Source organism: Malaclemys terrapin, chromosome 16 (genome assembly GCF_027887155.1).
Source record: "Malaclemys terrapin pileata isolate rMalTer1 chromosome 16, rMalTer1.hap1, whole genome shotgun sequence".
NCBI lineage: Eukaryota > Metazoa > Chordata > Testudines > Emydidae > Malaclemys > Malaclemys terrapin.
The window spans coordinates 13058035-13083918 of NC_071520.1; the positions used below are offsets into that span (position 1 = coordinate 13058035).

Genomic DNA, 25884 nt, shown 5'->3' on the forward strand with positions numbered 1-25884 from the left:
GCTGCTCCCCTGCCTCCGGGTGCCTCCTCCTGCCCTGCCGCGGCGCTGCGAGCCCATGGCTGGGGAGCCCCATGACGCAGGCAGCAGCCACCCACGCGAGGCCAGGCCCCGGTATTTGCCCCGCGGGCTGCTTTCCCGCCAGGGGGGGGGGGGGGAGGTAGTGCGTCACTGCAACGCGCCGAGAGAGGGATGACGTCTAACGACAGCGCCGGTCCCGAGGGGAGGGGGAAGCGGCGGCGGATTGAAAATGGTCCGGGGCGCTAGAGCGCGGGACGGGGCAGCGGGGCCAGGTGAGGGGACTCCCCTGGGCTGGGGGTGGGTACAGGCTCCCGCGCGAGGTGGGGAGACGTCCCCTCCCGCCGGGGTCCGGCTCCCGGGAGAGCGGGCTGGAGATTGGGGGCAGGGCTGGAGGGGTCTCAACCCTAGGGAGGAAGGTGTAAGCAGGGCCCCCAATATCCAGCCCCTGGAGGGGTCTCAGCACTAGGGTGGAGGGTGTAAGCAGGGCCCCCAATATCCAGCCCCTGGAGGGGTCTCAGCACTAGGGTGGAGGGTGTAAGCAGGGCCCCCAATATCCAGCCCCTGGAGGGGTCTCAGCCCCACCGCTCCCCAACAAACATAAAACCTTCCAGGATCCTGCTTCACTTGGTCTCTTCTGGGTTCTTTCCTGAGAGACAGGAGACAGCCGCTGGTGGTAATGTGCTTGTGTTCCCTGTGTCAGCAGCCACCACCTCGGGGCGGGCGGGGAGCTATGACATGAGCTATTTGCAGACAATCTCACATCTGGATAGTGTCTTCTTTCTCTTGCTGGACTGGTGCTTCCATAAACACGTCATACAGGTTGTGTCCCCTAGAGATGGTTTTGTTCCCCTGCATTGGCTGCAGTCTAATTAAACGGAGGCTCTTTTTGCATCCTCCCCCATCCCCCAGTTATGTTTATTTGGAAAGGAATGTATTATTTCTATGAAACTGTGCAGTGTTATCAACTATGGGGGAAATACAGTGTAGTCACCTTTGTCAGGGATCTGCCTTGGTTTACTCCAGCTCCCCAGTCACATAGACATAATACACATACATTTTGCCTGTTTTCATGCATAAACATGAACGTATCAGAAAGTGAGTTGTAGCAGTGTTCTAACATGAGATTTTAATATTCACTTAGATGTTTCTCTCTTTTCTTTGCAGTGGTTTCCTGAGACCACGCTTCCTTTGGGGTATTGGAGAAAGACAGTTATGGCTGTCCCTCACTTACAACAGCCTAGCTTCCTATTGGTAAGTACCAGTACAGATGGTTATTGGCATTAGGAAAGTCTTGTGGTGATAGTGCTTTTGACTAATGAATTGCAAAATAATCACTTGAAAATTTAATCCTCCACATATTAATTCCTGACAATTTCTCTATAAGCAGAATGCATAGCATAAAATCTGAAAGCATTCTGTGGAAATGCACTGAGAAAGTTCCAGCTCCTCTTCTCAAATACTCTAATGTGTGTTGACCATTCTAAATGTCATGTAGTCTTATTTTCATAGCACTTAAATGGTCACAAATTGAGTACTTGCTCTTTAATTTAAAACTTGTGATGTAGATCCAAGTAGGTAAAAAAAACTATCTGAGATTTGTCTTGAGTTAAAAAATACTTATGTTTAGAATAAATCTTATAATGGAAACAATGACAGCCCGTTGCTTTTTTACAAGAGCAATATAGAACACTGTAACTAGAGAATTCTCTGCCAAGATCTTTACAAGTGTTGCCTTTTTTACTTTCTCTTGAAGAAGTGATCTGATTTCAGTTTCTGTCTATAACAGGCCAGTTTGAAGGCAGATTGCATGAACAAGCCCTTTGCTCAGAGGTGCCATGATCTGGAGATAGTCATTGAAGATTTTCCTGCCAAGGTACAGAGCAGCTACCTTTTCATGAATGTAGTCTGAGCTATACCTCAGTGGAGTTATAAAAATATTATTTTAAAAATATTTTTCTTTATTCCTGCCTTTGTAAAGAGTTTTAATATTCTTATGTGAAGTTTTATGAGTTCAGTAGTTTCTCAAAAGTTACCTAACTTTTCCAGTAGTTACAAAACTCCAAATTTTAATTGATCACTTTCCTAATCATACTTCTTATTCTCTACTGAAATGCCAAATATGAGGACACTAATATTTTAAGATGTGACACATGACTGATACTAACCAGTTGAGTTGGAACATAGTAGTCTAGGAATAAAGAATGAAGTTTTCTATCACCTTAATCACTCTAGATTGAAAACTTTTATGGTAACAATATGGTGTGCAGATCTGGTCACCACATCTCAAAAAAGATATACTGGAATTGGAAAAGGTACAGAAAAGGGCAACAAAAATGATTAAGAGTATGGAACAGCTTCCATATGAGGAGAGATTAATGAAACGGGGACTTTTCAGCTTGGAAAAGAGACGACTAATGGGGGATATGATAGAGGTCTATAAAATCATGATTGGTATGAAGAAAGTAAATAAGAAAGTGTTATCTAGGGGTCACCAAATGAAATTAATAGGTAGCAGGTTTAAAACAAACAAAAGGAAGTATTTCTTCACACAATGCACAGTGTGTGGAATTCTTTGCCAGAAGATGTTGTAAAGGCCAAGACTATAACAGGCTTCATTAAAGAACTAGAGAAGTTCATGGAAGATAGGTCCATCAGTGGCTATTAGCCAGGATGGGCAAGGATGCAAAACCATGCTCTGAAGTGTCCCTACCCTCTGTTTGCCAGAAGCTGGGAATAGGTGACATGGGATTACCTGTTCTGTTCATTCCCTCTGAAGCATCTGACATTGGCCACTGTTGGAAGACAAAAAAAACAGGAGTACTTGTGGCACCTTAGAGACTAACAAATTTGTTAGTCTCTAAGGTGCCACAAGTACTCCTGTTTTTTTTGAGGATACAGACTAACACGGCTGCTACCCTGAAACCTGTTGGAAGACAGGATACTGGCTAGATGGACCTTTGGTCTGCCCATTATGGCCGTTCTTATGTCCAGTCTGTAAAATTATGGGAAGCGAGGATTTAGAAAACAGGCAGAGTCCAACTTCACATCAAGGCGGGGATATATGTTTGCATTTAAATTTCTTTAAATTATTTCCACTGAATGTTCGGCACATAGAAGTGTGTCCTGGAAATAACAAAAATGATGCATATATTGACTGTAGTTGGTGGAAATTTCTTGCATTCAGATGTCTGAAATTAAGGCTCTTCAGACAAAGAATCTACACATGAACAGTAATCTTTCTTTTTTAAAATTTTATTTATCTATTATGACTCCACTCCTTTTTCTGGTTGTTTTCCTGTAGGAACTGCATGCCATCTTCCCGTGGCTAGTGGAGAATATTTTTGGTAGTCTGGATGGCATAATCATAGGTTGGAATCTTCGCTATTTGCACGGAAGAGCGAATCCTACAGAGTATGCTATTGCCCTGGATTTCCTGGATCCCAGGTAAATGTGCTAACTTCGGAGCAGTGAAAAATTCACGGTGAATTAATAAACCAGTATTTGATATGTTTCCTCATATGTAAACATTCAGCTACAAAGGGGCCAAAAAAGAAAAAAGATGCTCACTGTGTTTTTCCTCATCCTTGCTTACAGTGGCCCGATGATGAAGCTGGTTTACAAACTCCAAGCTGAGGAGTACAGATACGAATTCCCAGTCACCTATCTTCCGGTAAGTAACTGTTAAAAGTTCTGTACGAGAAAATTATTTTGGTGTTGCACCTGTTGGAATGTTACTTACTCAGATACTCTGAGTTCAGGATAGGACCTGCCACCGTAGTATTTTAATTACTGTTTCATAGCATAGCAGGCTCTGGAGATGGGATTTCTAGATTATTGATTGTTTCAGAGGGCTGTTAGAGGCAGAGCATTCATTGTCATGATGGATTTTATAAGAAGTTGTGCTGTTAGCTTGTGTTACTATCAGCAAACTTTTGTGCTGTTCAACTGAGAAATTTCACTTCTCTTTTTTATTATTTGTTCGCCAAAATAGGCACTAGACTATTTTTGTCTTGATTACCAATAGATGGAGTTTAAAACTTCTCTTCCAAACTTGTTGGAAAGCATCCCCACCTCTAACAACATCTCACATCTCTCAGACACTTCATTCCTGTAAGTTTAGTGAAGATTAACTGTCCTCCTGGTTATGGAACATAGCACTTTATGGTTGTAGGAAAACAGCTGTCCAGGGAAGCTTCGTGAAATAACTTTTCCATTGCAACCAGATAGTCACAATCTAGAACAAAGAACCAGATACCTTTGTACAGTCCAATACAAGAATACATGCTCAAAAACTCATTCACATATTCTTAGTAAACTGGTGTAGGTATCTCATTACTCCCTCTCTTTTCAGGGCCCCGTGAAGGCTTCCATGCAAGAGCGAGTCCTACCAGAATGCTCACTATACCACAACAAAGTCCAGTTCCCTCCATCTGGAGGCGTAGGTTCCAACTTGGCCCTCAGTATCCTTTTGACAATTGAAGGGTTTATATTTTTTAATTCCTTTTAATATTTTAAGTGACTAAAACTGAGAAAGCAAGATCCATTTCTGATGTTTGCTTACTGTACTTAGCTGTACAGTGATGTGCCTTAGTCCAGTGCTGCTGTGTTCAGATTGCAAACACGGTAGGGGAATGTTTAGACTTAAACTTGTCGTCCATTGAAATCTCGAATGTTTGAAAACTTCTATTCTGGCCTCATCGAAGTTGATGGCAAAACTCCCTTTGACTTCAGTGGGCCCAGGATATCACCCCTTATGTTTCATAAATATTTCTAGGTTGTTTGTCTGGTAGGGAGAAAAAAACCTAAACTACCAGACAGTGTGTAATAAACACCCTGGGAAGAGAGCAAAAGATCAAATCTGAACTTGCCGTTGAACTCTAGAAAGTCTTCTAAAACTAGTACTGAGATACTGAAGATTTAAAGGGCCAATAATTCATATCATTTTTCCAATAACCTGTACTTATTGTATCCTTGACTCTGTCTCTCCAGATCCATTTGAATATTACATGTTTTACTTTGCAATAAGCCTTATCACACAAAGGGTAAGTAAATTTAATGCTTTTTTCCCTTTAAAGTAGCATCATTCTGGCAAACTATTTCTTCACTGCACTTTGAAAGCTTCCATCTCTTCTCTAAATGCAAGAACCCAGTTAAACTGAAACTTGCACCTGTTGCCTTATAAATACCATTTGATATGATGAAAACATAGGCAGTGATGATACACATGTAGATAATTGTACACATCTTCCTCTTCTCAGTGCTGCATTCCATTGTTGGTGGCTGAGGATGAATGAGGTATAGAAATTTCAGTTCTGTGCACTCTTACTTTATACCTGCTGAGCATGTTGATCATCATTCATCCTTTGTTGTACAAACAATAGACATGGCAGTCTTATATTGCACACTAAACTTTCCTTGTTTTTAGCAGTATCTAATGTTGCTGTCAGATGTGAAGTGTGATTCATTACACTGAATCATTCCCGTAGAACTCATGAAAATGCAGATCTTTAAGGCTAGAATAAAACACTATGAACATCCAGTTTGATTTCTTGCATAACACAGGCCATAGAATTTCATCCAGTAATTCCTGCATCAGACCCAGAATGAAATTTATCAGGTCCCGAAATCCCTGTTCCCAGTGATTTATTGTGACAGCGTGTGTATTGTCTTATTGTAGCTATATGCTGTGTATCTATATTCCAGAACTCTCCCACCACCCATCATGTCAGCCCTTCAAACAGCGCTTACTTCAGTCTGGTGGACACATACCTGAAATGGTTTCTTCCCACAGAAGGAAGTGTTCTTCCTCCACCTTCTTCCAATCCTGGGGGGGGCATCCCTTCACCTGCTCCTAGGTAATGACTTGGTAAACTTGCGTTATCATTGCTAGACTGCATGGGCAATGCTCACAAAAATTGGCTTGCTTCAATGATGAGTTCTTGCCACAGATAATGTAAGAAAATGCCACCATTTTTATATTGTGTGTATCCATACATAAAATAAATATGATTGTACCTGTATAGTAGTCTTATAATGGAGGATATAATATGGGGGTCACTGAAAGCTGAGAAACTTTTATCCTGAAAGTTTGCTGGCCTGTAGTAGTAGAGCCAGAGATGAGTTATAAATATGGTTTGTAGCTGTTGGATTTTTTTCATTCAACACCACTAATTATGGCTCCTGCTATATGCTCTGACTAGTGTGGGACACACTCACCATCCACCCAGGAGTGGCTTATACCACTTAATGCATATGCGGGCAGTCAGGGAGCAATTGAATTGGTCTTGGCTGTAGCTGAAGGAACCTCTCACATTCTAACAATTTTGCTGCTGACTCCAGACAATTTTGGCAAACAGTAACTTCTGTTTTAACTTTCTGATGTTGCCAGCTTCAGTCGTCTCTACTGCTATAACCTTACATGTCCTAGTTAAGAATGTGTCAGTGTTTCCTTGCAAGCTACCAGTTGTTGTGGGTTTCTTACTTCAACTGGTATACAAAGCCTGGGTGGAATTTTTATTTTACTATCCAGCGTATAACAGGGTTATCCAAGTTTAGATGACAGACTATGCATAACTTTATATGTTGATTTATTGAGCCACAAACTGAGAAGGACCCGAGGCAAGAGTTTCAATCTCTTACTAAAAGTTTTTGAGCTTGTTTGTAGTTTTAACTTATGCTCTTCAATTAGCCTTGCAAAATTGACATGAAAATTTACTGGCACATGTACAAAATCTACTTGTCTGCCCTTTACAATGATTAATAATGATAAAACCGGATATCTTACTCATCTGGGATGAGTGGGAATGTACAATTTTGTAAGACTAATTTTGAATTTGGTATTTTTATGTATTTATCATCAAAAATGTTTATTTACTCAAATATATATTATTGTGGCTTTTTTTAACTATGGCCTTTTGAGTGACTCCCAAAAGCTCTCCCTCCGGCTTTCTTCAACCTTAAACTAGATTAAATTAAGTCTGTTAAAGATTTAGCTGCCTAATGAAAGCCTAACCTCACAGTAAAATTGAATAGGAGACTGGCTAAATAAAATAGTGTACTGCAGAATGTAGTGTGTGGTTTGCATAAAATAATAAATGAACATAGGCACTGGACACTTATGCTGTGGCTAAAAGAAGAACAGGAGTACTTGTGGCACCTTAGAGACTAACAAATTTATTAGAGCATAAGCTTTCGTGGGCTACAGCCCACTTCACTGTACTATGCTGTGGCTAGTAATTGCAACCTCTTGCTTAATTTTTTAAATTCTAATTACGCAGATTTATTTAGCACAAACTCTTATCCAGTTTATGTCCTTGTGGTTACAGTTTATGACCTCTGTCCCTGTACAGAGGCCCATTGACTTCAGTATTTATATAAACTTCTCTTTTAAAGATCCCCAGCAGTACCTTTCACTTCTTATGGCATACATCACACTAGTCTGCTGAAACGGCACATTGCCCATCAGCCTTCAGTGAATGCTGATCCTGCTTCCCAAGAGATCTGGAGATCAGAAACAGTGCTTAAAGTGAGTCCGATTAATTTTCTTATATTTTTAAAGTTAGAATGACTGAAAAAGCTAATTTGCGGGTAAATCTCTTTTTTTCGTAACTAAAGATCAGCTTGCTTTTCCATTCCTCTCTAGCTTGCAGTCTGTTAATGGAACTTAGCAGTGCAGCTGTTGTTTTCTATTAACATAATATAAAGAAACATAAGATAAAAAGGCACTGCTAAGTTGTTAAGCAACTGTTGCCACTCTTTGGATTTTAGGGGCCTGAGTCTCATCCAACTTACACCAGATTAAGTCTCCCTTTATTTAGGGAGAGAAATATCAGGAACTAGGAATTTATTCAAAACCTGATATAATGCCCCAATGCTAAACTGAAATATTGATTGTACAGTGTAAGCTACCATAGTGTATGCGCAATGATCTTGGGGCTTTTATTCTTAAAGCAAGTTGGAAGGGAAATGAAAACAACGGAAGAGTCAAAAGGGATAGGTTATTCTGCTAAGGTATTTGAATTCAGGGATGGATAAGTAATACCTATAGGAAATGTGTGATGTGCTCGTTATGTAGTTCACTTGCAGCCTTTTCCCATCTCCCTTGAGAGAGAGAGAGACAGACACACACATTCTTATTAAACAGACATGCCTGTTAATAAATGAAAGCTACTAAACTTGGATCACTGGTATTTCCAGATGAGTGTTCTGCTGTATGAGTTAAAGGAGGAACTCTTCTTTCAACTTTTCAGAACTGTGTTTACAATTCCTTGGACTTTATGATCTATATGGTAGCTGTAGCTTGTCCTATTACTTTTCTTGTATTTATACGAGGTGTTTTGACTTGTATTGTATAATAGTCTCCTAAGAACAAATAGAGAGAGAGTGTGTTCAGTGATAATACAAGTAATGGCAGAAACATAATGGGCCTTAAAAATATTGAGAAAAGAAAACATACACCTTTGTGGGGTGCAAAGTGCTCTTGCACCTGTGTAACAACAGTGAAATACAGTAGATGGGTTTGCATGTGTGTAACTGGGAGAAGTTTTGGCCTCATAACTGCAACATGCAGTGTAACTATACAGATGTGTGATTGCAGATATTGTGAAATAATACTTAGGGATAGTATTATACTATGTGGTTCAGACTTATCTCACTAAATGTAATAATTTAATAAAAGTGAACTTGGAAAGAACCAAGTCCGTAAAAACGGAAACATCTCTAAGTACATGCTCACACTATTTTACAAGTATAACGTAGTCTTTTGTTGAGTGATGTACAACAGACTTCAATTTGGCTAATCAAAGGCAGATTGTGACTGGCTATTCCTGGGTCTTCCCTCTTTTCCTCAAGCTGAGAAAACATTTGTTGTTTTGCAGGTTTTTGTTGAAATGTGGCTTCACCATTACTCACTGGAAATGTATCAGAAAATGCAGTCCCCTCATGTGAAGGTAATAGCCTGTGCTTCATTCGTTGGTGTCTCTTGCTTGTTGGCTTCTTATCTTGGGGTGAACCTTTGTCACTTCCCATCTTATGGAGGACTTTTAAGTGGATGGTTACAAAGGAGTGTTCTTAAAAGCATACATCAGAGCTTCTAAACTGCAGTGATGAAAAGATGTTGTGAACAAGTGCTTGTGTCATCCAAATTTGCCTTTGTTGCAATAGCTAAATATATATAAAGTTGACTTTGTGGAACAGTCATAACAATCAATGCTACTCATAGTAGTTGGAGCAGTAACTACTGGTAAGACTTCAGTATAAAATGCCCTGTTAAAATCCCCCACAAAAATGTCAACATGGCATTACAAGAGACCTAAATTTGGTTTCTGCAGCTGATGGTGTTACTGAGGAGTTAATGAGTCATTTGAAGATCCAGTGGCATGTTTTTCAAGAGCAAAGATTTTAGCCTAAATCCAATTTCAATGGGTTTTCATAAACTGTCTTTATACTTTTAATTGGGTAAAGCGTATTCTATATTTCCTACGCCAGAAACCGGCATTGTTAAATGTGTGCTGCATTTCAGTGGTGGCTGAGGTGCTTTCTGTGTATATGTAACTTTGGGATCTCTTATAAGGTCTTACTTAAATAAGATATTACATTGATTACAAGCCATTTGTTCTAGCTGTTCAAGAATAAAACTGATGTGCTTAAAGGGGAACCTGGTATCAGAAGAGTTGGGAGTGCTGAGATTTGAGGGAATTTGGAAAAATTCCGGGGGACTGATGATTCTCAGGATTCCCAGTGGGGAAGAAATGCAAAAGTTATTAAAGGCTTGCTCATGTGTGAAGGAGTAAGATGAGAGTTACTTGACTGGGAAATTCTGAGCCTTCACTTCATCAGGTTATAAAACAAATATTTTGTTAGGGAAGAATGTTGAAGATCTAAGTGTGGTGAGTTTGTCTGTTTTTATTAAAAAAAAAAAAAAAAAAAATTTTTGAGCTCAAATTGCAAACTCTTAATAAAGATGGTAGGTCTCCACTCAGGAACCCCAGCAGCATGGCTATGCACCAATGATGGAAAGGCTTTGCTTTTAAGTACCTTTGTTCTCTGTCTGCATAGTCTTTGTGCATGCAGCTTTATGTTTAGGTAAAAAAAATGCATCGCTTTAAACTTCTCTCCTCTGTTCACCCTCTGTTGCTGAGACACTGTCTTCTAATGTTATAGCAGCATCCAGGCAGATGAGGACGAGGATGATGATGATTTCTTAGTGCTCATAAAACAGTGTGACTTATGCTGTGGAAATGTATAGGTAGTGCCTAAAGGAGTTTTGCCACCATAGGCTCCCACCCAGATGCACTGATCAGGCGAAGATTGAGGCTGTGGCTGCCTGATGGCTTTCTACTTCTGTCCCTGATTATTTCCCAAGAATCACTAGTTATGGGCATGTAGACGAATGAAATCCTCCTGCTTTTGGGTGGGTTGCAGGATAGAAAACAAGGGCAGGGAAATGGCATCCCCATCCAAAAAGGAACCCTCCTCCAGAACTCTGAGATGTAAGACTTTGGAAGGTGTGGAGACAGCACTACCTCTCAAGCAGTGAGTACTTAACTGACCAGAGTATTATCTGGATTAGTTGAAAAAAACTAGTGAAGCTTATCAGTCATTCAGATGTGAGTGAGAAACTAGAACTTGCAAAATTTACATTTCTCTGGTATTCAGAGGGGTTTTTTTAATTGCGGCTTTTGACTGCCAATCTAAAGAATTCATAAACTTTTAAAAAGTAAAGTGAATAATGACCACGTGTCTTCCCCTGTTTCCGTTTACCTTTCTACATGTGTGGAGCAGAGGGATGGTCAGTGCCACAGAAGAGCTCAGAACCTGGGCCCATTCATGATTTTAAATGTGCTATTTTAAGTCTCTAGCTACAAACTCTCCTGTAAAGAGCGGGGCTGGGATGGCGTCCACAGAACTTGATGCGCCTTCCCTCAGCAGAAAAACATGGGGTGTCTGGGAGGGCCATGCAGGATCCCAGCTGTGTCATTTCCCATTGCCCCCTCTGAAGAAACAGGCAGATCCTAAGAATGATTCATGTCATTAAGAATCTCTTTTACGTCAGTAATAAAAGGGTGGGGGTGAGGTATGGCGAGGAGCCAGTAGAGAGTTTGCTTCAAGAATAATTACTTTCCTTTGTGATTACTCTGCTTGAAATTGCTCCCAGATGTGGAGTGAGCCTGAGGTTGACACTGTTATGCTGGGTTTGATGATCCCCCATTAATTCAACTTGATTCAATTTCATATTTCGCCCTTTCTATTGTACTCTCCTTTCCTCTGTCTGTTTTGCAGCTGTTCAGTGTGGGCCAGGTGTGCAGTATCTGTTTTCCTTTTAGCTTCTGCTTTTGTCATGATTTGATTTATTTTAAAGGGTCAGTATCTAACAGGGTTCTGTGTAAAGCCTGTTGTGTTTACATTGCCAGGGATCGCAGATCTCAGTAACAATTGCATGTGTGGCACTCTTCAGGTGCCTAGATCTTGCTGCAGCAAATGGGAGGGGAGTTAATTACCATAGCAGAAGATGGGCTCTGCTGTTGGGGAGCTTGCAGTGGCATTGCTACCGCTCTCTTAGCAGTGTCAAAGCAAAGCAGAATAAATCTGAAAAACTGAATTGAAAATAGAGGAGAAAGGAACAGATAAACTTAGAGGAGGTGTGAGACGGAGAGTTAGTTTAGATGCCTGATATTGTTGATTTGGGTCTCTGTTTAGGTGTGCATTTTGTTTTGATTTTTTTATTTATTCCATACATGTCAATGTGGCTACAGTATCCTCTTCACCACTATATTGATTAGTTTTAGAAAATGTTTCCTGTCCAAGGAGGAGTGTGGTTGAGACTTGGGAAGATTTTCGCACTCGCCTAGAACCTTAATGGCCGTGTTTTTATTTCAGCAAGCCATCTCTACAACAAGCTTGTCTTTTTGTTTGGTTGGGCGTTTTTTGTCTAGTGGTTTTTTCCCCCCCTCTCTAATAGTAGAGGCCATTCTCTCTTTGAGACCTATTCACTTTCCACAGATTTGAATTTCCATCAACAGTATTTCGCCTTTAACTAGAAAAACAAAGCATGCAGGCTCCTATCTGGTGATTGTCAATACTGCAATTAATTGGAGAGGCTCACAGCGGTGCGATCAACCCTTTACCTTTTCACCCTCCATGTCCCTGGGGAAAGATATGTCCCTGTATTGGCTCCTCTGATTCTCACTGGCACACAAGCAAGAATCCCAAACCTTGGTCTGCCAGTGCACTGCAGGCTAAGGGATAGCTTTACAATAGTTTTCATAATACTAGTTTGGAAGTAAGTGTTTCCAGAAAAATGATTGCTTTTGCCCCACATCAAAGCATTCCACATGTTAATCCCTATATTCAGCTATTCTGTCCTGCAGGTTAGCTGTTTTCAAGTGGAGAGGTTGGACTTAGTTTCATGAGCCTAAGATTTCCTCAACATGTTTGGCGGAAGCTGTGTGTCTCTATGCACGGCTTGTTAAGTCACTGATACAAGCCTGCTGCTTTTGTGGTAGAGGCAGAGACAAAGCCGACTCAATCCGAGCTTCCCCCCAACCCACTAATGTTAATTGTGAACCCAACAACAATGTCCTGTCAATTGCTTTCCCAATTTGATGAGGGTCAAGGTACCTGTGGAATCAAGCAACTGAATACAGAAGGAGAAGAGGATACTGTGGCTGCAGCTGTTGTGATATGTTGTCATTGACTGTATTTGTGACTTCCATTTTTTCCCCCCCACAACCCTTTCTCTGGATCATTCACACTGTTTCTTGTTTTGTTTTTTTTTTCTCTTGCTCTTTTCTCTCCCTCTTTCCTTCCTTTTTGTTTCTGTTGTCTCTCAGCTGGAGGTTCTCCACTACCGACTCAGTATCTCCAGTACACACCACAGTAGTCCTGCCCAATCCGGCTACCAGGCCCTCCACGCATACCAAGTATTGCCATCTTTTCATTTTGTTTCTTTTTCAAAAATCTTGTTTCATCATGTTATCTGCAAAGTGTATTAATTGGCACTAGCAGAAAAAGCAGCTGTACAGCAGGTTTGCAAGATGATTCAGAGATTAGTTCCACTGAAACAATATTTGGTAAAGATCGGTGCAGCAGATACTGAGAGATGCTGATGAACACCTTGGAAAAGGATGTTAGATGTATAGCACATATTAGAAGGACCAATTGGGATCCCCGTTTTAAGAGATGCATCTCTTTTAATGGATTTAAAGGGAAAAATCTGACACTGTGCTAATATCTCCTTGGCCCAACAACTTGCTTTGCTAATGGCAGAATTTTGTCTGTCATGTACTGCTCCTTTAAATGAATCTTGCAGGGAAGAGGAGATCAGAGATTGCATGGCTGTACCCCTAATGAGAGAGGTAGGTAACGTAAACAATCATTCTACACTTCCAGTGAAACACAGCTGGACAGTGTTAAATTAATATTGGCAGCCTGAGCTTGATTGGCTAACTTCACAAAGGGATATGTGGGTTGCACGTTTGCGGATTATTCAGGACGTGCCTGCAAAGCCATTCCTGTTGGAACAGATTCCTGGGTTCATCCTCCCTATTTCAGCCCTTTACTCACTGGTTCCTCATTTGGTGGGGCACACAGTCCATAAAGGCAAGTTAACGTTGGTATGAATTCTCCCTGCCTTAACCACTTAATCCTCTGCTTTTGCCTAGGCAGCATGAACACTTTTACTATTAATCAACATACTGCTTAAGAAGGAAAATAAGAATCGACTACCCGGTGCATTGTTTTATAGCCTTAAATCATCATGCCAGTCCATAGTGTTGTTCTTAAACTTATGTGAAATATGTATTTTCTCCACCTTCCTAGGTGAGGGGAGGAATGATTGGGCAAACATTCCTGCAAATTAGGGCTGGAGGTCAAGAACTTTTGGAAAGAGTGGGGAGAATAGAAGTTGCCTTTTAGCTTTAAAGAACAATGCTTGTGGTGATGCTGGTGATCCAGGTTATGAGGAAATTAGCCTGTCAAATAGCTTTTAAGTGACAGAGGATTTGTTAGTGTGAAAATGAACACTGGAGTTAAATGCAACCACACAAACAGTTGAAGACTCATATAAAACAACAGAGAATGCTTTCTTGGAGGTAGTCAATGGCCAAGATTTTCAAAAGTGACTAGTGATTTTGGGTGCCCAGTTTGAGGTTCCTTAAAGGGGCCTGAATTTTCAGAAGGTGGGTGCTCAGCAATTTGTGAAAATCAGACCCGATAAGGGTCTCAAGATGGGCACTCAAAATCACTAGCCACTTTTGAAAATCTTGGCCTAAGTTCATAGCACCAGAAAGACCCTACCTAAGATGTCTTTGTTAGGTATTTTCTCCTTCAGACTAACTGACTCGCAGCCACCTATCAACTGGTGTGACCCCTTTTGTAGCCTCACTTCCACTGGTGATGGACACTGGCAGGAATACAAATGGAGTTTTCATTAATCCTAAATAATAGGGCCTTCCCCCCCCTTAGAGAAGGCATAGATCCATCCAACTGCACTGCTGCAGTCAGAGGCCCTTCATCGCCTGCCATCAGTCAGGAGTTGAGCCTTTTCCCAGAGGGAACCTAGCTATGTAAAAGTATTAAGAAAATTTTCAGAACTGTTTAAGCATATGAAAACTGTTAGCTGCTTCCCCACAGCCATTGCAAGCAGGAAGGGCTTTAAAGTGTCATCATAGCACCAAGAATTGTTCTGAATTGCTCACACACAATTAAACACATTTAAAAGATAAGAAGTAGTATCCTAAAAAACCAAAACAACTTGTCCCAAGTGGCCAAGCTATGCAGCTCCGGAGTTTCACCTGAATGCAGCTTCATTATAGCATCCGAAAATCTCCGTTCACAGCTGCTGCTAACACATGCAGCCCAGTGCGACCCTCCATCACTCTTGTTTTTGTTGCTGTGGTACTTGTGTTGGCTATCCTTGATCTCCCCATCTCCCACACTTCCAGTAAAAAGATTGAATGACACCCCCACCCCCCAAAAAACTTATACTGATGTTAAGTGCAACAGGATCATTCAGGGCATGAGCAACAGAAGCAAATATTACTCTTGCCATAACTTTTTTAGAATTTTTCTTTTTTAGGAGGCAGAAGAACACCCACATAAGAAGGAAGGCTTAGTAGAGTGTGAGCTGAGAGCATAATAATGGTTCTGTTGTGTTACTGACAGCAGACACTTAATAATTAATAATAATAAATAAAAGAATGGATATTCTTATTTTTTCCTGAGAGGGGGTAAGTTAAAGTAAAACTTAGTGATGTTCTGTTAGTGAGCTATTGAAGGTAGAGCTGTGATGCAACTTGTTCTCTTGGGGAGATAATTTGTTCAAATCGGGTGACACAGAACTAAACAGGTAGGGACACTCCTGTTCTGTTTAAATGTCTGATGTGAAAATATCTTTGTGCTGAGCTCCCTCATAGAGGATTAACAAGCAAAACATATCTTTCTGCCTATTGCTTTAAATCCAGGAATCATTTAAACCCACAGAAGAGCATGTGTTAGTGATAAGACTGCTCGTGAAGCATCTGCACGCTTTTGCCAACAGCCTGAAACCAGAGCCACTCTCGCCCTCAGCCCATTCCCATACAGCCAGCCCACTGGAGGAATTCAAGAGGTAGGTATACTGTCAAACTGCCTTTCGAGCATGCAAAGCACTAATTAATACATACTTTGTCAGTTTTGCTTTTGTTGAGAGCTTGAAATTGCATTATTAGGAGGATGAGAGAGCCCACTTTTACACTCCTCATGCACTTTGGGCTGGAGTCCAGATCAGAATAGGGAAGAAGGAAGTAGTTGCTCCCAATCCACAATGGAAAATGCTTCCGCTTTTTTAGAAAAGGGGGAGGGGATCAAACTGCTTTAGAGGGCTAGTGTTTGTTCTGAGAACAGAGGAAAGTTGAAGCCAGTTTAGAAGAGCAGTCAGACTGGTGCAGAAATAATTTCTGTACATATCTCTGCAAAGGACACATGCAGATCAGTATTGGGTGGAGGAAAAGTTGTGTTACTGAAACTGAACCAGAGAACACTGGGCAGCCTTCTTAGAGGCACTTGGGTTGCATTTGGCCCTGGAATAGCAGGTTGTGTGCATCACTATTAGAACTTTTCAGACATATTCAAATCATTGGCTCCTTCTTCAGCTGAGAAAGAACCTATCAAAACTCATTACTTCTGTATTAAATGTTTGAGATATTACTTTATCATCTATTATTTGTTTATACATGTATCTTTGTGTCTGAATCTCATTGCAGAGTTGTGATTCCTCGGTTTGTCCAGCAGAAGCTCTATATCTTCCTGCAGCATTGCTTTGGCCACTGGCCTCTGGATGCCTCTTTCAGAGCTGTATGTACCAGCTTTTATTTCTGTTGAGTCCGTACAAAATCAGAGTTAGTTAATAAAACACTGGGCCAGCTCCAGTGATAAAACTACTGTTTTTGTAGAACTGTTCCCTGTTCATGATTTGTTTCCTCTGGAAGAGGGAAAAAAACATTTATTAGGACTAGAGTTAGAAAGGTATGGGAAGGGGAATTCTTAGATACTGGTGAAACTATGTGGTGGTGGTTCATTTTTCTTTCCCTTTATGGTTGAGAACAAGCTATTCTTGTAGAGAACCTGTATGTTTATGGATAAATTTGTCCTATCTAATAATACACTCTAATCTTGTTGTAACTAACCAGACTAGGAGAAGAAATATAGCTTTAATTTTTTATATCAAGATGTTTTAAATATACATTCCTCCTCCTTGGGGGAAGTGACATGGCTGGGTCAGTTATGTTGCCATGTTTGGCAGATAGGACAGAATAGACCACTGGGAAGCCTCTTGGGGTGAAATCTTAATTCAACTGAAGTCAAAGTTGTCATGGACTTCAGTGGGGCCAAGATTTCACCCCCTGTTGCCTAGTAGTTTCTTGTGTGAGTGCCCACTGCTGTGTTGGAGAAGGAGGACTGAAAAAGCATTAATACAAAACGCTATTCAGCCCATCCTCCATGTGTCTCACTAGACTATATGGTGCTTCAGTGAATGATATTAAATGTCCGAATAATAGCACAGTCCTCAACTGTGATGACTACACTAACATGGCCAACCAACAACTCTCCGACACCACCTGTTATAAAGAACTCAGAGAAGATCCCTCACCACAATTTACACAGGAATGTAAGGATATCATCAAATTCTTCCCCAAACAACTCCAAGAGAAACTCTACAAACTCATCCCCCAAGAACCCTCCCCGGGGACCTTCTACGTGCTTCCCAAGCTACACAAACAAGGGAACCCAGGCAGACCCACCATATCTGGCCATGGCACTCTCACGGAAGGATATTCGGGCTTATAGAAACCATCCTCAAACCACTCACCAAGCAAAGGGCCAGCTTCCTCCAAGACACAACCAACCTCTTCCACAAACTCTGCAATATTAACAACCTCCCTCAGAACATCATCCTTGCCAACAGGGATGTCACTTCACTGTACATCAACATTCCTCACAATGACAGCATAGCTGTCTGCTTCAAATATTTACAGAACAACGGACATCCTGCAGATATCCAACCTAAACATATTGCTGAACTCATCGATTTCATCCTCGGCCATAACAATTTTACACTTCCAGAACAGCCAGGGGTACTAGGATGGCTCCCCAATATGCCAGCCTCTTCATGGGCCACCTTGAGAATTTCTGGACAAATGCACCATGAAACCAATAATGTATCTGAGATACATTGATGATATTTTCATCCTCTGGACAGACACTCTCTCATAGATTTCCACCACAACTTCCCACGGATCACCATAACTACTTTCATAGATGCAGTAACCATCCCAAACACACCAAGAAATCTGTTATCTACAGCTAGGCACTCAGATACCACAGAATATGCTCTGAGGAGAAAGTCCAGGATATACACCTTAACACTCTCAAAACTGCCTTACTAAATAACCACACTTCATCAGAGAAGTAGATCCCATCATGGAACAGGCCACCCAAATACCTCGAGAGAACTTGTTTCAATACAGAAATAACCCCCCCTCCAACCACACACCCCTACTTGTTTCATACAACCCCACACTGGAACCCATACGAAGTATCATCAGACAACTAAAACCCACGCTTGATGAGGACCACATTCTGAAAGAAATCTTTCCTGAACGTCCTCTTCTGGCCTTCAAACAACCCTCCCAACCTCAGCATCAGAAGCAAGCTTCCAACAGACCAGGACACACCAACTCAAAGCAGCACCAGACTCTGCCACTGGTCGGTATAGTGGGGGACTTACATTGGCGGGAGCAATGATTGTAAATTTGCAGACACTTACAGAGTGAGGTCGACGTAAGTTGCCTTATGTTGACCTAACTCTGTAGTGTGGACCTGGCCTAAGTCCGTGTCCTAGATCTGAAGAAGAGCACTGTGTAAGCTTGAAAGCTTGTCTCTCTCACCAACAGAGTTTGGTCAATAAAGATATTATCTCACCCGCCTTGTCTCTAATATCCTGGGTCCAACACTGCATACACCAATACTAGTACATCAGCTTGATTGGTGGATGCATCTTCCTTTCCATGGCAGCCACTTGAGCACTCTTTCATTTGACGGTTATTGTAGAGGGTGAGCTGCTTGTTCAATACAACCAGGCATTTCCTAAAATGTTTTGTTAATGGATTTTTTACTAAGCATTTAGTTCTCTTCAGCTCTGATGCAAGGGCACATGATCACTAAAGACTGACTCTTCAGGGCTGAGACTTTTGCAAGATATTTTCATTCCTTAAGCCTTTTGTTGGTATTAAGAAAGTGGGTGTCATTGTCCAAGGGACTTAGCAAAACAAACAAGCAAAATCTTCCTTCTTCAATTGACTTGCTTTTTATGTTGTTGTGGTTTTGCTTCAGGTCCTGGAGATGTGGTTAAGCTACGTGCAGCCCTGGAGATATGCGCCTGAGAAACCACTTCAGAGTGCAGAGCCTCAGCCTCGCAGTGTATCAGAGAAATGGTAAACAGAGGATTATTCCTGAGCAGAATCTGCAGCTCACTCTAATCCTGACTTCAGCAGATGGCATCTGTTAACTGTTAGAATTTTGCATATGAAAATCTCGAAGACAGAGTTTTAAATGTTGCTCCTTGTAAGCATCTAGTTCATGGATACTGAACTGTGGAATTGTGACCAAGCACCCTCTTTCTTTATCGCGAGGTGGGGTCACAGAATGGAAAAGGTTGAGATCTGCTTTCCTAGTTTACCCCATTCAGTTCCTCCTGACATGTTACTCTAAGTAGCTTGCTTCATACAGCAGGTGCCAGACTGGCTTTCCTGCTGAGGAAGAACAAAGATGGCATATCCGTCACCCTGACATGGGTAAAAGTATTTATTTGGCTTAAAGCTATATTGATAAACATAAGCTCTGTTCATTGTTTCCTCTGTGTGGACTCCTTGGTGTCTTTCCCTTTACTTCACCATCTTTCCCATGTTCAACAAAGTCCTCCCAGGTGGCTCCAACATTACAAACTACACTGCTCATTGCATTGTGCTGTGTCCAAAATCCTGGGTCATAAGAACAGCCATGCTGGGTCAGACCAAAGGTCCATCTAGCCCAGTATCACGTCTTCTGACAGTGGCTAATCCCAGGTGCTTCAGAGGGAATGAACAGAACAGGCGGTCATCGAGTGATCCATCCCCTGTCGTCCATTCCCAGCCTCTGGCAATCAGTGGCTAGGGACATCCAGAGCATGGTTTTGCATCCCTGACCATCTTGGCTTATAGACTATCCTCCATTAATTTATCTAGTTCTTTTTTTAACCCTGTTATAGTTTTGGCCTTTACAACATCCCCTGTCAACGAGTTCCACAAGTTGACTGTGTGTCGACTTTACCAACTGTTCTGAGGCACCTCCTCCTTCTCTAAGAACTATAGTGGCACAATCCATTCAGCGGTGAGGGTGGGTTTCATGGAGAGGCAGCACCAGTTTCTCTGGTCCCTGGATACTTGTGCAGGAGACAGAGATAGAAACCACACTTCAGGCTTCAGCTTGCAATGGGAGGACTTCAGAGGCACATCTATGCAAATAGATATCTGCCAGCACAAAGTCAGAGATTGTTACTGGTACCTAAAAACACTTGAGTAAGGAGGGACATTTTTTTGTCTGTGTGTGAAATGGAAAGGATGAGATCATTTCAGTTGATGGTCTAAAGTATATTCTATGGGATTATTTATTTGGCAGACTGAATATACTTACTCCTTATTTTAATGGCTGTATTCACAAACCCATTGTTACTTTGACAGGGCTCCCTTCATTCAAGAGAACCTACTGATGTACACCAAGCTATTCGTAGGCTTTCTGAACCGAGCTCTCCGCACCGATTTGGTCAGCGCTAAAAATGCCCTAATGGTGTTCCGAGTAGCCAAGGTCTTTGCTCAGCCCAACCTAGCTGAAATGATCCAGAAAGGTAACTGAATACCATGTTGCCTCCTTGCAGTGTTCTGCCCTGGTCTGTCCCATGGCAACTCTTTTGCCTCAGAAGCATGGAGAAATGCAAATTGGAGGATTCGGTGTCTGCCTCATGTGACATTGAAGTTCAGAGACCTGATGTCTTTGCTTCTATTTACAGTATTTATTTCATACATCTATACAAGTTTTTCTTATTTTTTTTTCTAATTTCCATTCATCAGTCTCACTGATTCCTATTTGTTCTAACTAACATAAAAAAACCACGATGCTGAGTATTTTTAGTAAACAGAAACTCCTTGTGTTTTACAACCTCTTTATTGTTTGTGGAGTTTAGTTATTAATTAACTCAGAAGTAAAACTTTGTAATGCCCTACAGAAATTTATATTTACTCAGACTTCAGCAAGATGGCAAGTCAGCAAGAACTTGCACTCCAAGTTCTAGATATCAGTTCAAAGTGTCCTGAAAGCTGCATGTTGAGCGTACTGGGGTACAGTGGGGGTGGGGGGAACAAGAGGGTTTAGGCAAGCAACAAAAACTTCAGATGCTGGAACATGCTCAGCTGGGCAGGCATAGGGACCATAATATCCTTTCCAACAACCAATCATGGCCTAGAAGTACTATGTCTATATAGATTTAGATGCACCATTGTAATAGTGAAAGCTCTTTCTGCTGTATGAGTGAAGATTCAGTGGAAAACCTGAGCTAATAACTAGGGCCCCGCCCTCCTTCTCCACCCCCAAATAACCTTGTAACCTTGTTACAATGAGTGGTTAAAAAATTGTATTGCTAGATCCCCAAATCAGAGGAAGGTGTAACCTGGTTTTCTCCACCCCACATCATCTTATCCCAAATTCTAGGAGAGCAGTTATTCCTGGAGCCAGAACTTGTTATCCCTCACCGTCAACACCGAATTTTCATGACCCCCACTCTTGGTGGGAGCTTCTTGTCATCATGGCCTCCAGCAATCACAGATGCCTCATTTAAGGTGAAGAGTCATGTTTACTGCCTGGAAGGACAGGAGTTCCAGTACAAGCAGATGTTTGGTCCAGAAGTCAGGAATTTGGTAAGCAATGACCTTGCTTACTTGCTGTGTGTAAGCCCCTGAATATCTGCTCCATCACGTAAGAGGGGGGAGAAATTTTAGCTCTTTAAAAGTAGGAGATGAATCAGGAGTTGGTGGTGGTTGTAGAATCTGTTTGGAAGGTCCGTAACAAGTGTGAAAATAGAAATGTAGAGACTGCTTTCCAGTCTTGAAGGGTGGGGTGGACTGGGCTTGCAGCTTTGGAGCAATCTGCTATGGGCATGTACTTGTTTCATCTCTCAACAATGACTGTGTGTATTTCTGAGTCATAGTGTTAATAATCAATACCCAGCAGCAAGCCTGTTAAAAATGGTGTAGCAGAGGGAGAGGGTCTCTCCCTAAGCAGCAGGCTAGTGAACTGAAGGAAGATGCATCTCAAAGGAAACAGAGGGGCACTCGCATTCCTCTGAATGCCCCAGCTGCAGTGATTGGAGTTAGAGCACATGACTACTACCAGCACAAGTCCATGTCAGCCAAGGGAGTGAATGTGCTGATTCTGTTCTGACTGTCAGGTCACCAGGCAGACTTGTATTCACACGCTGGTGCTTACTACTGACTTGTATCCTTTCTTCTATTGCTTTATTTAGTCATCCGCCTGTCTTTTATTTTTCAGGTATTAAGATTGGCCCAGTTAATAGGCCAGGCCCAGCAAACAGCAAAATCCATATCAGACCACTCTGCAGAGACCATGGCTAGTCAGTCCTTCCTATCCTGGTTTAGGTTCAGCCCTTCTGACATGAATGGTTCCTATACAGGAAATGACCTAGATGAAATTGGGCAAGACAGCATCAAGAAAACAGATGAATATTTGGAGAAGGCACAGGAGTACCTATGCCAGATCTTTCGGGTATGTAACTTCCTTCCAAGTGCTGTCACTGGGAAGTAGCATGAATGGGAGTCAGGATTCCTGCAGTCTACCTCCAGCTTTCTCACTTACTTGCAGTGTGATCATTGGCAAGTCATGTAGGCCAACATTTTCAAAAGTGGACACTCATTTTGGATACCTCAATTTTTGGTGCCCATCTTGAGACACTTTAGGATTGATTTTTTTTCCAGGGGTGCTGAGTGCCTGTAAACCTCTTGACTGTTACTAAAGTTGTGGGTGCTGTGCACTTGAAAATATCAATCCCAAGCTAAGTTCCCTCTAAGCCGCGTGGCCATGCAGCTGGGTATTAAGCCCCGTGCAGGGGCTCAGGACCTGCCTGGCCCAGGCCCACCGCAGCTGCTGGGGAAAGGAGACCCTCCATCGGCCCAGTGCAGCCCCACCGGAGCTGCTGTGGCTGCGGAGAGGTGCTTCTCCCCCGGCCCTGAGCTGCTGCGGTGAGAGAGGGCTGGGGGAGTCCTCTCTCCCCACCGCAGCCCCGACATAGCCTGTACCCCAAACCCCTCATCCCCAGACCCACCCCAAAGCCCTCATCCCCAGACCCACCCCAAAGCCTTCACCCCTAGCCGGAGCCCTCACCCTCTGCACCCAACCCTCTGTCCCAGCCCTGAGCCCCCTCCCACACCCCAAACCCCCCAGCCCCAGAGCCCTCACTCCCCCGCACCCAACCCTCAGCCTGGAGCCCCCTCCCACACTCTGAACCCTTCGGCCCCACCTCCACCACATGAATTTTGTTATGTGCACCAATATGTCACACATCACCTCCATATTGGTGCACATAACAAAATTCATTCCGCACATGGAGATAAAAAATTAGAGGGAACACTGATCCCAAGCCATGTTAAACTAGGCACCCACAATAAGTAGCCACTTAGAAAAATCCCATATTTTTCCTACTTACCAAAGGGCATTTTATGACTTACTGTTTTTAAAGCACTTTGAGATTTTCTAATGAAAGATGCTGTAGAAATGCAAAAGTGATAAAGCTAATAGAAGATGGCTGCTTCTCTCATTAAGCTGAAAGGAAGCAAAGAGATTTTACACAAGTTCGCTTGCACATGGCTGGGAGAAGATAGAACTAAGCAACAGCTATGGGAAGACTAGGATGTACTGAGTGAATAATACTTCTGTCTGCAAGGGCTTTGCCACCTGATGAAAACAATTAAGAATTTAGTCACTTTTTTTTATTATTGTAGACTGGTAAGTGGGTTTTTTTTCAGTACCTGTTCTGTTGTAGGTCATTGACTATGTGGTTCTCAAGGGCTGCACAGGAGCTGGTGAATGGGGAAATAGGTGGAACAGAAAAAGGTCGTAAAACCGAATAATTATGAAGAAATTGTTCTTTTTGACTAGTTGAATGAAGCCCAACTGACCCAAATGATTATGAATTGTGGAGCAGCTCAGGATGAGAATGGAAAGAAGCAACTTCCAGACTGCATTGAGAGTGAGGATGGACTAATTCTTACGCCTCTTGGCAGGTATCAGGTAAGAGGGAAAAGCGTTCAGCCCAATACTTCTAGAGCTTCTGTTTAAGAAAGCAGCGTGTATGCCTCTACATCAAAATAAATAGCTTGTCAGGGATGGGAGGAGAGATACCAGTTTATATGCAATTCAAATTTGATCTATAAAGTACGTGATTTCCTTTCCTGTTCCTAGATCATAAATGGCTTACGGCGGTTTGAGATAGAGTACCAAGGAGATACTGATCTTCAGCCCATTAGAAGTTATGAAAATGCCACTCTAGTGCGACTGTTGTTCCAGTTATCCTCAGCAATTAATCAAAGGGTAAGTGTAATGAGAAGTCTTCTTTCTCTTTTTCAGTTGCATATCCCTATTCTCCCTCTGACCTGTGTCAATGTACAACTTACACACTTGCTTTGTACTCTCACCATTAATGTGACTTCTGCATGAGTTTGCAAATATTCCATAGGGCTCTTCTTCCAGCCTGGAATCACCTTTTTTCCCCTATTGCTCAAGAGTTGTAAATGTCACAACAGTACACTGAAATGTATTGTTCATGGTAGATGAGGTAGAAGGAATATCCTTCACAGGATTATATTAGCACATACAAGCATAATGAAAGAACACTCTGTTTCCCAAGGTGTCAAAATAAGCAGGAAAAGGGTTAATCCAACCAAACCCTTTTATTTCTTCCTCCTCCTGCCTCTCACTCCTTTAAGCTCTGGCTTGCAACTTCATAGTTCTCTCTCCACTGTATCCTGACATAATATGTACACACCACTGTTGTTCCAGATTTCCTTCTGTTGGTTTTAGTGCTTTGTTCCGCTAATAGTAAATTAGCAGAATTACTACAGTACAAATGTAAATTTGTGTTGGAACAATTCTAACTTTTGAAAGACATATGAATTTTGAGTTATAATTGCTATAATCCCCTTTCCTGTCTCCTTAATACAAACCAAAACATAAAAGCAACAATTTTTCAGTGTTAACCTAAAATCCACATTTTAATTTTTGTTTACATTTTCTTGTTCGGTCACTGACTTTGTTTTTCTTACCTTAGTTTGCTGATCAAATGGAGGTTCTCTGCTCCAGGGAAGACTTTATTGGCAGGTTGTGTCGCTATCATCTTACCAACCCATTCTTTGCAGAGAAGGGCAGGCACAGCCCAGCACTGAAACAAAGGTCAGGACGTTCTCGGCGACCAAGGATCAGTCTGAGATTTCTGGCTAGCTACAGGACTCTTCTTTCTTTGTTCATGATATACTTCATTGCATCTTGGTTCTGCATTGGACCACTGGCCTGCACATTCATTATTCTCCTTGGGTATCTTCTTTATGCAATAGTAATGACTTTCTTCACTGAAAGGTGGAAACCTCATCAACACTAATTTTTCCTTTCAGTGTACATTGTAAAACAAACTTTTTAAGGATAAAAGTACAGTGCTTCGTGATTAAAAGGCTTCGGCAAAGGATCACTTCAAAACTTTTAAGTGTGTTTTTTTGTATTAAAGTTGAGCCAGAGGGATGGGTTTGTGGTTGTAGAAGCCACTGTAATCTATGTAAATTCTGTTTTGATAAACTGTCTTTTCTCCACAGTTTATTGAATGTGCGGGATGAGAGACACTGTTTGTGGTTTGGGGAATAACCGCCAATGATTATGGAGCTGAAATGAATAGCCCGAAGTAGCTATGGGAAACTACACATAGAAACAGCTCTAGATTTGGCAATCTATCCATAGTGCGGCTTTTTACTTTTACCACTTCATGTGGGAATTGGCCATTTGAACTGCTTTCTGCAGGTTTTATATCATGTTGTTGGGGAGGGGGTTTTCAGTGTGACAAAGGCAATAGTAGCCACAAATCATGAGTTCTGTACACAAAGCTGAATCCCAACAAATCAGTAGGACAAAAATGACATGATTAGCATAAACAAGTTTTTGGCTTAAATTACTCAAAAGAAATCTGGGGGAAATAAGTAATAATAGTTTGGCTTAGAAACAGGAGAGGGGAGTTGCATCTTG

The 25884-nt window shown here is 41.8% G+C and overlaps 1 protein-coding gene across 2 annotated transcripts; it reads left to right on the forward strand.

The window, feature by feature from the left end:
• The first annotated feature begins 209 nt into the window (after positions 1–209).
• Positions 210–25347, forward strand: SMPD4 (sphingomyelin phosphodiesterase 4). Of its 2 annotated transcripts, XM_054006566.1 has the most exons (20): positions 210–290; positions 1183–1269; positions 1805–1891; positions 3320–3462; positions 3613–3688; positions 4370–4478; positions 5008–5060; positions 5722–5873; positions 7411–7543; positions 8895–8966; positions 12849–12938; positions 15480–15625; positions 16260–16350; positions 18889–18989; positions 20274–20437; positions 21298–21503; positions 22135–22368; positions 23758–23889; positions 24061–24189; positions 24926–25347. In XM_054006566.1, the coding sequence occupies exons 2-20, from the start codon at positions 1231–1233 to the stop codon at positions 25250–25252; spliced, it is 2484 nt and encodes an 827-aa protein (XP_053862541.1). In that variant the 5' UTR covers positions 210–290; positions 1183–1230; the 3' UTR covers positions 25253–25347. The 2 variants fall into 2 exon arrangements, with proteins under 2 accessions (XP_053862541.1, XP_053862542.1); XM_054006567.1 differs by lacking the exon at positions 12849–12938.
• The last annotated feature ends 537 nt before the right edge of the window (positions 25348–25884 follow it).